The sequence below is a fragment of the Ranitomeya imitator genome, chromosome 5 (assembly GCF_032444005.1).
Source record: "Ranitomeya imitator isolate aRanImi1 chromosome 5, aRanImi1.pri, whole genome shotgun sequence".
NCBI lineage: Eukaryota > Metazoa > Chordata > Amphibia > Anura > Dendrobatidae > Ranitomeya > Ranitomeya imitator.
In genome coordinates this window covers 578,283,346-578,296,988 of record NC_091286.1, presented here as the reverse complement: position 1 = coordinate 578,296,988, position 13,643 = coordinate 578,283,346, and the positions used below count along the sequence as shown (strand labels likewise).

General features: G+C 46.0%; 1 protein-coding gene across 8 annotated transcripts in view; it reads left to right on the top strand.

Annotated features, from left to right (window-relative positions):
* LOC138638492 (arf-GAP domain and FG repeat-containing protein 1-like) overlaps positions 1 to 13,643 on the top strand; it is a 78,375-nt gene that overhangs the window by 57,524 nt on the left and 7,208 nt on the right. For 4 of the 8 annotated variants that reach the window (XM_069727829.1, XM_069727830.1, XM_069727826.1 and 1 more), the window contains 4 exons: positions 8,683 to 8,764; positions 10,131 to 10,207; positions 10,389 to 10,472; positions 12,295 to 12,396. In XM_069727829.1, the coding sequence (XP_069583930.1) occupies positions 8,683 to 8,764; positions 10,131 to 10,207; positions 10,389 to 10,472; positions 12,295 to 12,396 (345 nt within the window). The remainder of the gene's footprint in view (positions 1 to 8,682; positions 8,765 to 10,130; positions 10,208 to 10,388; positions 10,473 to 12,294; positions 12,397 to 13,643) is intronic. The other 4 variants (XM_069727827.1, XM_069727833.1, XM_069727831.1 and 1 more) reach the window with 1 other exon arrangement.

The following is a 13,643-nucleotide window of genomic DNA, read 5'->3' as shown; positions in this document are numbered from 1 at the left end:
TGTTAAAGGGAACCTGTCACCCCGTTTTTTGAGATTGAGCTATAAATACTGTTAAATAGGGCAGGCTGGTCAGGTCGGGAGGGCGTGTTCACAGCGCTGGTTCTTCCTCAGCTTTATGTTGGTGGCGTAGGGAAAATGGCCGCCGCGATCTCTAATGCGCACGCGCGGCATCCCGCGGCCATTTTCCTGAAGCCCCGTGCAGCAGAGCACTCGATCTGCGCACGCGCGGCCCCAGGAAGATGGCCGCCCCCACCGACGAAAGGGATGACAACGCAGATCGCGCGCTGCTTGTTCACCACTACGCCACTACGCCACCAACGTAAAGCTGAGGAAGAACCAGCGCTGTGAACACGCCCTCCCGACCTGACCAGCCTGATTGACAGGCGAAAACGGCGACTTTGGTAATTTATTTCTCAGCATAGGTGGGGAATCGGGGTACACTACATACACTATAGTAACACACAGCGCAGGCCCTATTTAACAGTATTTATAGCTCAATCTGAAAAAACGGGGTGACAGGTTCCCTTTAAGAGTATTCTCAGGTTGTCTCTTGAGCAGCTCAGAGCTTCACAGTCTCCTTGCGGTCTCCTCACTTCCTGATTTCTGGCGGGGCGGACTCTCCTCCTTGAGTGACAGCTCTGGTGAATAATAGTGCTGCAGTTATAGTATTATTATTATTTATTAATATAGTGCCATTTATTCCATGGCGCTTTACATGTGAGGAGGGGTATACATAATAAAACAAGTACAATAATCTTAAACAATACAAGTCACAACTGGTACAGGAGGAGTGAGGACCCTGCCTGCGAGGGCTGTGTCTACAAGGGATGGGTGAGGATACAGTAGGTGAGGATAGAGCTGGTCGTGCAGCGGTTTAGTTGATCGGTGGTTACTGCAGGCTGTAGGCTTGTCAGAAGAGGTAGGTAGGACTTCAGGTTCTTTTTGAAGGTTTCGATGGCAGGTGAGAGTCTATGTTGTGGTAGTAGGATCCAGAGTATGGGTGATGCGCGAGAGAAATCTTGTATACGATAGTGGGAACTACAGTATATACTTGAGTATAAGCCGACCCGAGTATAAGCCAACCCCCCCCCCCCCCCCTAATTTTGCCACAAAAAACTGGGAAAACTTAATGACATGAGTAGAAGCCTAGGGTGAGAAATGCAGCAGCTACCAGTAAATGTCAAAAGTAAAATTAATTGAGACATCAGTAGGTTAAGTGTTTTTTGAATATCCATATTGAATCAGGAGCCCCATATAATGTAATGCTCCATACAGTTTGATGGGCCCCATAAGATGCTCCATATTAAAATATGCCCCATATAATCCTGCATAAAGGTTAATAATGGCCCCATAAGATAGATGCATTTGCCCAATATAATGCTGCACAAATGTTGATTATGGCCCCATAAGATGCTCCATAAAGATATTTGCCCCATATAGTGTTGCACAAACGTTGATCATGGCCCCATACAGACACTTGCCCCATATAGTGCTGCACAAACTTTATGGCCCCATATAATGCTGCACAACTTTATGGCCCCATATAGTGCTGCACAAACGTTATGGCCCCATATAGTGGTGCACAAATGTTATGGCCCCATATAGTGCTGCACAAACGTTATGGCCCCATAGATGCTCCATACAGACACCTGCCCCATTTGCTGTTGTTGCGATAAAAAAATAAAAAAATCACATACTCAGCTCTCCGTCGCTCAGGCCCCCAGCACTTTCAATATTCACCTGCTCCTCGTTCCGGCGCCGCTCCATCTTCAGCATCTCCTGCACGGCCACTGACGTTCAGGCAGAGGGCGCGCGCTAACCACGTCACCGCACCCTCTGACCTGAGCGGCGCCGGAACGAGGAGCAGGTGAATATCACACAGCGCTCCAACCCCCCCACCACCCCCCCTCCCGTTATACTCACCTGCTCCTGGTGCGGTCCCTGCACGTCTGTTCCCTGGCGCCGGTAGCTTCTTCCTGTACTGAGCGGTCACCGTTACCCTCTATGGGAGGTGGAGCCGCATATTCATTACTGTAATGAGCGGTACCATGTGACCGCTCAGTAAAGGAAGAAGCCGTCAGCGCTGGGGAAAAGACGTGCAGGGACCGCACCAGGAGCAGGTGAGTATAATTAGACAGCCCCGCTCCCCCCTCCCCTGCCGACCCCTGGATATTACTCGAGTATAAGCCGAGAGGGGGACTTTCAGCCCCAAAAAATGGGCTGAAAATCTCTGCCTATACTAGAGTATATACAGTATATAGTACTATATAGTAGAACTATACATCTCGGCACAAGTTCTGCTGTAACACACTCAGCTATCCAGGGCCATATTTGCCACTAGGCACTTGAGGGCACGTGCCTAGGGCGGGGACGATGCGGGGGGCGGCACCTGAGCAAGGTTTTTTTTTTTTGTTTTTTTTTTAAAGTCCTGGGTCACTTCCCGACCAACCATGTGGCCATTATACAGTATGGAGCATCATGTGTGGCCATTATACAGTATTGAGCATCATGTGTGGCTATTATACAGTACGGAGCATCATGTGTGGCCATTATACAGTACTAGATGGTGGCCTGATTCTAACGCATCGGGTATTCTAGAATATGCCTGGCCACGTAGTGTATTGCCCAGGCACGTATGTAACAGGTTACAAAATAAAAAAGAAACATATACTCACCATCCGAAGAGCCCGTTGTAGTTCCGGCGCCTGTGTGCGGTGCACCTGGCAGCTTCCGGTCCCAGGATTCGTATGAGCGCAGGACCTGTGATGACGTCGCGGTCACGGTCCGGTAACGCTGGCATTAACCCTGTGTGAGGGCTGACTGGAGGGGAGTATGGAGCAGGCACTGACTGACTGCGGGGAGGAAAGAGCGGCCATATTGCCGCCGGACTGTGGGCGTCGCTGATTGGTTGTGGCAATGGCCGTGGGCGTTTTTGCCACGACCAATCAGCGACTTGGATTCCATGACAGAGGCTGTGACCAATGAATATCTGTGACAGACAGAAAGACGGAAGGCCCGATCGTGGCCCGATTCTAACGCATCGGGTATTCTAGAATATGCATGTCCCCGTAGTATATGGACAATGATGATTCCAGAATTCGCGGCAGACTGTGCCCATCGCTGATTGGTCGAGGCAACCTTTATGACATCATTGTCGCCATGGCAACCATTATGACATCATCGTCGCTGTGCCCGCTGCTGATTGGTCGAGGCCTGGCGGCCTCGACCAATCAGAGACGCGGGATTTCTACGTCGATTCTGTGCCGGTCTCTGATTGGTCGAGGCCTGGCGGCCTCGACCAATCAGAGAGCAGGGATTTCCAGGACAGACAGACAGACACAGACAGACGGAAAAACCCTTAGACAATTATATATATATAGATGGAGTATCATGTGTGGCTATTATACAGTATTGAGCATCATGTGTGGCCATTATACAGTATTGAGCATCATGTGTGGCCATTATACAGTATTGAGCATCATGTGTGGCCATTATACAGTATTGAGCATCATGTGTGGCCATTATACAGTATGGAGCATCATGTGTGGCCATTATACAGTATGGAGTATCATGTGTGGCCATTATACAGTATGGAGCATCATGTGTGGCCATTATACAGTATGGAGCATCATGTGTGGCCATTATACAGTATGGAGCATCATGTGTGGCCATTATACAGTATGGAGCATCATGTGTGGCCATTATACAGTATGGAGCATCATGTGTGGCCATTATACAGTAATTATTTTTGCTTATAATTATTGTATATAAAACAGTGTGATCAGCAGTGCTAAATGGCTGTGGTTGGGACGAGGATATGGGTGTGACTAGTTGTGAAATGGGTGTGGTCATAGGCATGGCCTAAAATTTGCCACTCCGCACTACGTGCGCCGCAAACTTCATACCTCTTTCCCTTCTTCAAAAGTTGGGAGGTATGGTACCGCATTTGCCAGATCACGGCAAGTGCCACAAATCCCATAGGGAATGAATGAGGCCGAACGCAGTGTTGCTGTAATTGATCTGTTACACGGCAGATGCAGAAAAACTGCCCGATCTACTGCAAAAGGCGACTTTCACATCAGCGAGTTATGGCAAAGTCACTGCCGATAGTGTCATACTCACCAAAGGGGGAGGCAGCACTAAGGCTAGGTGCACACGTTCAGGGGTTTTCGCGTTTTTTTCAGTGTAAAAACGCTATAAAAACTCATTAAAAACGCATACATTATGCATCCTATCATTTAGAATGCATTCTGCATGTTTTATGCACATGATGGGGTTTTTTCCGCGAAAAAACGCATTGTGGTAAAAAAAAAGCAGCATGTTCATTAATTTTGCAGATTTTCTGCGTTTTTCCCGCTATTCTATGCATTTGGGAAAAAACGCGTCAAAAATGCGAAAAAAAAAAACGCATGCGGATTTCTGGCAGAAATGTCCGGTTTTTGTCAGGAATATTTCTGCAAGAAATCCTGAACATGTGCACACACCTTAAGTGCCTAGGGCAGCACAAACTCTAAATATGGCCCTGCAGCTATCAGTGGTTTGTTCTGAAGTCTACACTGTTATCACAGTATATATACACAGAGATAACAGGACATTTGGATAAGTGCACACCTTGGGTTAAGGTACCTTCACACTCAGCAACTTTACAACGAGAACGACAACGATCCGTGACGTTGCAGCGTCCTGGATAGCGATCTCATTGTGTTTGACACGCAGCAGCGATCTGGATAACGCTGTGACATCGCTGGTCGGAGCTAGAAGGCCAGAACTTTATTTGGTCGTCAGGTCGGCGTGTATCGTCATGTTTGACAGCAAAAGCAACGATGCCAGCAATGTTTTTCCATGGAGCGAACAACCAGCGAGAACGATAAGTGAGTCGCCGTTACGTCACTGGATCGCTCCTGCATCGTTCTGGAGTTGCCGTGTTTGACGACTCTGCAGCGATCGGCTCGTTGTCTATATCGCTGTAGCGTCGCTGCGTGTGACGGTACCTTTAGTGGGAGCCAAGAGTTGTGATTGAGCTCTGTGGGAAATTGATGTATGGGCAGGTGATTTTGCAACATTAATAACAGCAGCTTGTCAGGAGTAGGGTTGAGCGACCTTTACTTTTATAGGATCGGGTCGGGTTTCACGAAAGTCAAAAGTCGGGTCGAGTGAAATCGGCCGATCCTATAAAAAAGTCGGGGTCGGTTTCCATGGTTCCCAGGGTCTGAAGGAGAGGAAACTCTCCTTCAGGCCCTGCGATCCATATTTTAGTGTAAAATAAAGAATTAAAATAAAAAATATCGCAATACTTGCCCTCTGACGCGCCCTGGTACTAACCGGGAACCTTCCTCCTTTGAATCAGCACTTCCAGGACCTTGCGGTGACGTCGCGGCTTGTGATTGGTCGCGCGGCCGCCCATGTAACCGCTCGCGCGAGCGATCAGAAGCCGTGACGTCACCGCGACGTCACCGAAGGTCCTGCAAGCGCTGATTTTTAGGAAGGAAGGCTGCCGGAAAGAAGCAGGGCACGTCCGAGGGGGAGTATATTCCTATTAGGTATATACTCACCCTCGGACGCGCCCTGCTTCTTTCCAACAGCCTTCCTTCCTAAGAATCAGCGCTTGAAGGACCTTCGGTGACGTCACGGCTTCTGATTGGTCGCGCGAGCGGTCACATGGGCGGCCGCGCGACCAATCACAAGCCGCGACGTCACCGCAAGGTCCTGGAAGCGCTGATTCGAAGGAGGAAGGTTCCCAGTTAGTACCAGGGCGCGTCAGAGGGTAAGTATTGCGATATTTTTTATTTTAATTCTTTATTTTACACTTAAATCTGAATTCCGATACCAATTCCCGATATCTTAAACATATCGGGAATCGGTATCGGAATTCCGATTCCAGATTCAAAAGATCGCCGACTTCATGGCTGACCCCACACAGGGGTCGGGTCGGGTTTCATGAAACCCGACCTTGCCAAAAGTCGGCGACTTTTGAAAATTTTCGACCCGTTTCGCTCAACCCTAGTCAGGAGTTGAGGGAGGTGAACAGCTATCTGTTGTATTTTAAATCACTTGGGGGAGCTGACTGGGATGTTACGTGTTAACCTTCTGTCTTGGAATGTAACTTCTGTGCACACTTGGCCAGGGTCTAGGCAAACACTAGTGGCCAAGCTCCATGGAAACCAGTTCTATACTATGAAAGATAAAGGTTCTCATTGAAGGAGAATGATGGCAGATAGAAAAAGCAAGTAAATTGCAAAATTGCTTGTTTTCATGCTAACTAACTAAAGCAATTTTCATAACTTGAGAATACCCCTTTTTTTAAAAAAAGAAAAATCTTCTTTGCCTCACAGGATTCCAACCTTGTCCTCCACTCCCTCCCTTTTGTGTCTGCCTGTGGGACCACAGGCTGTGGAAGGTGCTCCAACTTCTGTCTTATACACGTGCTCAAAATTGTTGGTACCCATCGTTTAATGACAGAAAAACCCACAATGGTGACAGAAATAACTTGAATCTGACAAAAGTAATAATAAATAATCTCTGAAAATGAACAAATGAAAGTCAGACATTGCTTTTCAACCATTGGACTGTTCTGAAGTGGCCTTCTATGAGCCCTGACCTAAATCCTATTGAGCATCTTTGGAAAGAACTGAAGCATGCCATGTGGAAAAGGCAACCATCAAACACGAGACACCTGGAGCAGTTTGCTCTTGAGGAGTGGCCAAAATACCTGTCGAGAGGTGCAGAAGTCTCATTGACAGTTACAGGAATCGTTTGATTGTAGTGATTGCCTCAAAAGGTTGTGAACAAAATATTAAATTAAGGGTCCATCATTTCTGTCCAGGCCGATTTCAAGAGTTATTTTTTTTTTTTAATTCTGTGGAAGCATGTTTGAAAAGCAATGTCTGACTTTCATTTGTTCATTTTCATGGATCTTTTATTTCAAGTTATTCCTGTGACCATTGTGGGTTTTTCTGTCATTAAACGAGGGGCACCAACAATTTTGACCACGTGTGTAGGCAAGCTCCTCCCCTTTGTCTCCATTTCCCCAGATTAAAATTGACATCCGCAAGAAATTAACCCCTCTGTTCCCTGCAGGATTTCCACAACTCAGTTATTTTTCAGTAACATCCAAAAACCTTGAAGACTGACAGGCAGTAGAAACAATGATATCTCCTGTTTTAGTGTTGTAAATTTGGTCAAGAATCACTGCAACTTGGCAGTGAAAGTTTTTTTTTTTTTTTTTTTTTGTTTGTTTGTTTTTTTTACCTGTAATTTAAACTCCTGCCCGTAAAGATATACTTTCTTGGACATCACCCATGTATGAATCTATAAAGGTCATCCTGCAGGCTATTCCAGCAGCCTGACTGCCGGCTTCAGAGAAGCGCACTGTGCTTGATCCGAAGTCTTCTGCACTTCCGATCCCGTGCCTCAATCAATCAATGCAGTGAGGGAAAAACAGCCACCCACATGCGCAAGGTATGTATAGTACTGGCGATGGCGCTTCTAAAGGTACTTTCACACATAACGATATTGTTAACAATATCGTTGCAACGTCACGCTTTTTGTGACGCAGCAACGATCCCGCTAACGATATCTTTGTGTGACAGCGACCAACGATCAGGCCCCTGCTGGGAGATCGTTGGTCATGGGGAATGATCAGGACCTTTTTTTGGTCGCTGATCACACGCTGTCATCGCTAGATCGGCGTGTGACGCCGATCTAGCGATGTGTTCACCTGTAACCAGGGTAAACATCGGGTTACTAAGTGCAGGGCCACGCTTAGTAACCCCGATATTTACCATGGTTACCATTGTAAAAGTTAAAAAAAACAAAACAGTACATATTTACATTCTGATGTCTGTCACGTCCCCCGCCGTCAGCTTCCCTGCACTGACTCAGCGCCGGCCGTAAAGCAAAAGCAGAGCACAGCGGTGACGTCACCGCTGTGCTCTGCTTTACGCCGGCGCTGACAGTCCGTGCAGGGAAGCTGACGGCGGGGGACGTGACAGACATCGGAATGTATGTATGTAGTGTTTTTTTTTTTTACTTTTACAATGGTAACCAGGGTAAATATCGGGTTACTAAGCGCGGCCCTGCACTTGGTAACCCGATGTTTACCCTGGTTACCCGGGGACTTCGGCATCGTTGAAGACAGTTTCAACGATGCCGAAGTCTTTCCCCGGATCATTGGTCGCTGGAGAGAGCTGTCTGTGTGACGGCTCCCCAGCGACCACACAACGACTTACCAACGATCACAGCCAGGTCGTATCGCTGGTCGTGATCGTTGGTAAGTCGTTTAGTGTAACGGTACCTTAAGTCATGTTATCACGCCCGCAGGGGTGTGATAACATCTAAGTGGGCCAACTAGTCTGGGGACACTAACGACCCATCAACTAGTCAAAGCCCTCATTTACATATCCTATCCGGACTTCAGAAAGAGTTTTTCTAAAGATCTGTTTGTGTGTAATGTAATAAAGGGACTGTTAGGAATTTCACAATGTAGACACAACTGCTGGTGCTTCTGGGGGACCGAGGACCTGATGGGTTCCCTTTTAAAGACTTACTAGAGGAGATGACCTAACAGAACATGTATAGTGGTGGAATTACTCCTGCCAGCCAATCAGATTCTTGAACCTGTACTTCTAGTGGATCTGTTGTCCGATATTACTACGATCCCACTTATAAGATCCTTTCTTCCAGGAGGCGGTACACAAGGAAGTAGCTACAGTGGTGCACCAGTGTCTTCTGCTCCTGTCCCAGCTGCTCCGGCCCCAACCGATAAGTAAGTGTCCATTACAGATAATCTTTGAGATTAGTTAGTTGACTATTTTATCATGTTTTCAATGAAAGAAACAACATTTTGGTACATAAATGAAGCTTTTAAAAGTTTGGTGGTGTCCAATGAATATTAAGCAGATACCACTGCACAGTTACTCCCCTACATATTTAGTCAGGGTGGGTGATCTCTATATAGAAATGTCTATTTCGTGTTCTGTTTAATGAGATAAGATTTTCATTAATGTAATTAGTTTTTTTTTTTACATCCTTAAATATAATGATTGGGGGAAAGGAGCTATTGGTTCTCCTAATAAAACCAGTCATGTGCAGATCCTTATTGGCCATCCTCCACGGCTGAAAAGTGTGCACATGGAAGAAAGTTGTGTTATAAGTGCCACAGTGGAGAGGTAGTTATCCATCTACCAAATAATTGTTCAGTGAGTTTCTGGCTTGGCTATTATGACTGATCATGTTTTACGACTTATTATAGGGTCAGACGTTGACTTGTAAGATGCTTACTGCACGTAGAAAGCACTTGTGGGTGAATTTTGCCAGTCAGCTAATTTGCATAAATGTAATCCCTAATATGAGGCATCTAGTGACAGATCATACCACTGAGCTTATTTCTGGGGATAAATTCCTTATTCCAATTTTGTTTTAACCTCTCCATGTGGCAAGAATGATGGGAGTTTTCTACGTGCAGAAGCCATATCAATCATACATATAGGGCCTGATTCATCAAAGATTTTCACCCAGAATTTTGGCATAAAAAGTTTGAAAAGTTGCAAAATGTTTGGAGCAACAGAAAGCTATGCTAAAATTTTAGGATTTATGGAGGCCTTCACTCCAGTTTCGCTCAGTTCCGGCAAAGTGAGTGAAGCTGGGGCCTGACGGGAGCGTGACCATCCCCGCTCTTCAGTTTGACAAGCAGCAGCGCTCCTTACACCACAAATCTTACTCCAGTCACTGACTGGAATAAGATTTGTGGTGAGGCGCACGGCACTTGGCTAGATAGGCATGCCTCTTAATGAATCAGGAGCATCTTACTGCAGCAGGCCTTCTCAAGACTTGGGTGAGAATCGGAAGTGTTGATAAATCGGAGCCATAGTGTATATGTAGTAAACCTTAGGATGCAATTAGGCCAGTTTGCCTGAGTAAGGTTAAGGTTTAATTCCAGACACCACCCGTGTTCAAGAGGCAGCCTTTTGTGAAAAATCAAGGCAAAGTCTTCCTAACCTCAGACATTCCCTTAGGGCTTTGAGCTAGGAAACTGTGAAAATTGACTTTGTCCAAAGTGATGCTGCAGCTGCCTAGTGTTGGAAAGCAGCCGACCTCTTTCATGTGTGTGACAATCTCCATGTCTCTTCCAGCAATGTTTTTGGGATCCCTGCTGCAGTCCCCGCAGCGCACAAGCACCCTGTTCCATCAGTTGCGGGAGCTTTTGGAGGTAAGGGACCTTTTGATTTTGCCATTAGGGGCCCTGGTGGAAGGCCCTATGCCTGTGTACAGCGAGCTGATAAAACCACACAACGTGCCTCTAGTTATATCCCACCAAATCCATCTCCGTTATGTAGACTGGAATAACATTACATACGAGGGTTACTAATCGTTATATGTTCCTTTCCCAGCTCCTGCCTCTACGAACCCCTTTGTTTCTGCTTCCGTTGCACCTGCTGTGAACCCGTTCCAGACAAATGGACGAGCGCCTCCAGGTATGGGGAGAGTCATGTATGGTTCACCAAAAATGCCGACAAACTAGGGGTTGTTAGAATTGTCGCCATCCTTTCCTTACTGTGATGGCTGCTCAGGTTTCTCATAGATAGAAGAGCCTTCTATTATAAATTCATTTTTTTTCTCACTGGGGACTAGTCCTGGAATCATTAACACATTGTACCATGGCGCAGCATAGATTGTAAAGGCGCCTAAACACACCAGACGCTAGTTGATGAAAATTTACACTCTGTCATAACGAATGGTCATTTTAACCAACCAATCACAGACGGCCATGTTAGGAAATGAAGTCAGCGGTCAGATGGCCAAAAGTCCTTCTGTTTGAATACTCCCGGAGAGATGTCATTCATCGCCTGGTGTATATACACAGGTATGACCGCTACGATCAGCTGCAGTGGCCAATATGGACGGCAGAGTGTAAGGCTGATTGCTTTGTCCGTGGTTGTTCAAACAACAACCTACTTCTAATTTTTTTTTATGTATGGCCACCATAATAAAAATCATAGATACAATCAGAAACCTTCCTGCTTCTAATCCCTTCATGGTAGATATACTTTATAATGGCACCCCAAGAATCCTGAGAGCGAGGATCTCAATCCCGTGTTCTCCTGTCAGTGAATTGAGCTGCGTGGTCGACCAGGATCGATACTGCTTCAGTATTTGGCCATGAGACTAATGTAAATAACTGAGTGGATCCTGTGAATAAATATCTTTTGAGGCAAAACCCCTCAATAGGATATTTACTGATATTTCTACTCCCTACTGCTTCCTACATACATTAGATGGCTGTTAGCCGAATGATCCTTCAGCCATCAGTAGTCTCCCACAATGACTCGGCCGAGCTCTCCTGTGATCTGAGAGTAGTCTCCCACAATGACTCGGCCGAGCTCTTCTGGGATCTGAGAGTAGTCTCCCACAATGACTCAGCCGAGCTCTCCTGTGATCTGAGAGTAGTCTCCCACAATGACTCGGCCGAGCTCTTCTGGTATCTGAGAGTAGTCTCCCACAATGACTCGGCCGAGCTCTCCTGTGATCTGAAAGTCACCTCCAGCCTCCTGGCTGGCCGTTGTGGGCAATCGGTGATGACCCAGATATACTCACGGATACTCTTGTATTAGGGCTTTATCTTTCCGGACCATCACAGATCCCAATAGCGCTGTTTTCCATAGCCTCTAAGTTGTATCATTCTCAGTCGGGTCTGCTCTGTCTTATAGGGTAGTAGTCACCTCCATTTGGGAGTCAGAGCCTCAGTTTGTTTTCCAAGCATTCCAGCGCCGTATGAAATGTTGAGTTATCCTGATTAAGAGTCTGGTACAATAAATGTCACAACATAGCAGCCATGTCCCCTGAAAGTTTATTGAGCTTCTACTGGAATCTGCCCACCCTGGACTTAATCCTGCTGTAGAGAGAGCAAGGATGTCAGGTCAAGACTGAAGGAGGGATAGAGGTGAAAGAGACCCTGATGTCCACGGTCACCGGATTCTTATGGTGCAGGAATGCTTTGAAAACTATTTTTAAAGGGATCACACACTTATTAGAAAAATATACTGGGGAATGACCTGACTCCTTCCTGCTACATGCCTGTGTGACTCGTTTGGGTTGCCAAAATAGTCATGACAGGTTTGCTTAAAATAAAATTGTGTTCTTCAGAAGATTTTTCTGAAACCATGCATTGAAGACCTCTTTGTTATGCCAACACTTCCCATGGCTCCTCTGGAGCTTTCCTCCCATTTGGCATGCCTGCTCTGTACTGTGCTAGCAAAGTACCAGCCTTGGAAGACCACTTTTTAAATTCTCAACCAGGAGTCCGTGATGGTCACACGACCGAGATAGACTACCCAGGTGCCCAATTTCACCCATTCCACCAGACCAGACTACCGACAGCTGCAGGAGCAATGGATGTCTGTGAGTAGTCTGCCTGTTTTATGCAGCCCTGGTGCTGATGGCATGCCATGCTTGGCTTTGCAGAAAGCTGGGCATTCACGTTATGTGCAACTCCTTACTTTTCATTACCTATCACAGCATGGAACCCTTTATCAATCCATCTCATTTATTTGCATATTGGTGTTTGTCTTGTATTAATGTGAAATATTGACCTTTGGCTATTTTGTTGTGAGGCTTGTGATGGCACCTGTAAGTCTACAAATCTCACCATTTGCACATTATTTTTTTCATCCAAGCATTTCATAAATGTATTTGCAAAGCTCCTGTCCTGGGATTATGAGGACTTGATAAACCTTTTACAAAATGGCATGGACCAAAGGAAGCCGTAGCGACACTGAGGGTGACATTGTGCAGCCATGGGACACACCAAGCGTGTCAGGGCAGACCGTCTCAGACATCACTAGCACAAACATATTGGGATTCTTCTCAGACATGTTTAAAAAAAAAAAAAAAAACACAAACAAACCCCTTATGTTTCTGGAGGTTGCAAACTTAAAGGGGTTATATGGGATTAAAATCCAGTGTTACCCATGGGCTGCGTTTGGTGCTACCCCTCAGCCCTATCCTCCAATTGGAGGAGAGTCTGCATCATGCCGGATGCAGTCCATGGACAAGGAACGGCAATGTCCTCCTGTCTGATAACCATCCAGCTACAACCCGTGGCCAAAAAACTTGTGCAGGCAGAACTTTATTGTACGGCTAAAAAAAAACTAGTGTTTTTTTTTTTTTTTTTTTTTACATTGAAGTCTTAAGAAAAATGATCCGCTAATTTGACATCTTTTTCTTTCATTTGTATAGGATCTATTTTTTTTGCTTACTGGATCCATTTCAAATATAAGAAATCAGATGATTATTTAACAAACCAGTTTTCCATAGATTTCAATGTTCAAAAAAATTTTGCTGGATAAAAAAAATTGTCTCGACAAAAGGGTTGCTGCTGCATCTGTTCTAGTGGATGATTACTGGACATGTGAACATGGCCTAACCCCTTTTTGCTGATGTGGGGATTACCTATTAAAGTGGTTGGCCCAAGTTTGACACTTAAGGTACCGTCACATTAAGTGACGCTGCAGCGATCTAGACAACGATCCCGATCGCTGCAGCGTCGCTGTGTGGTCGCTGGAGAGCTGTCAGACAGCTCTCCAGCGACCAACAATGCCGAAGTCCCCTGGTAACCAGGGTAAACATCGGGTTACTAAGCTCAGGGC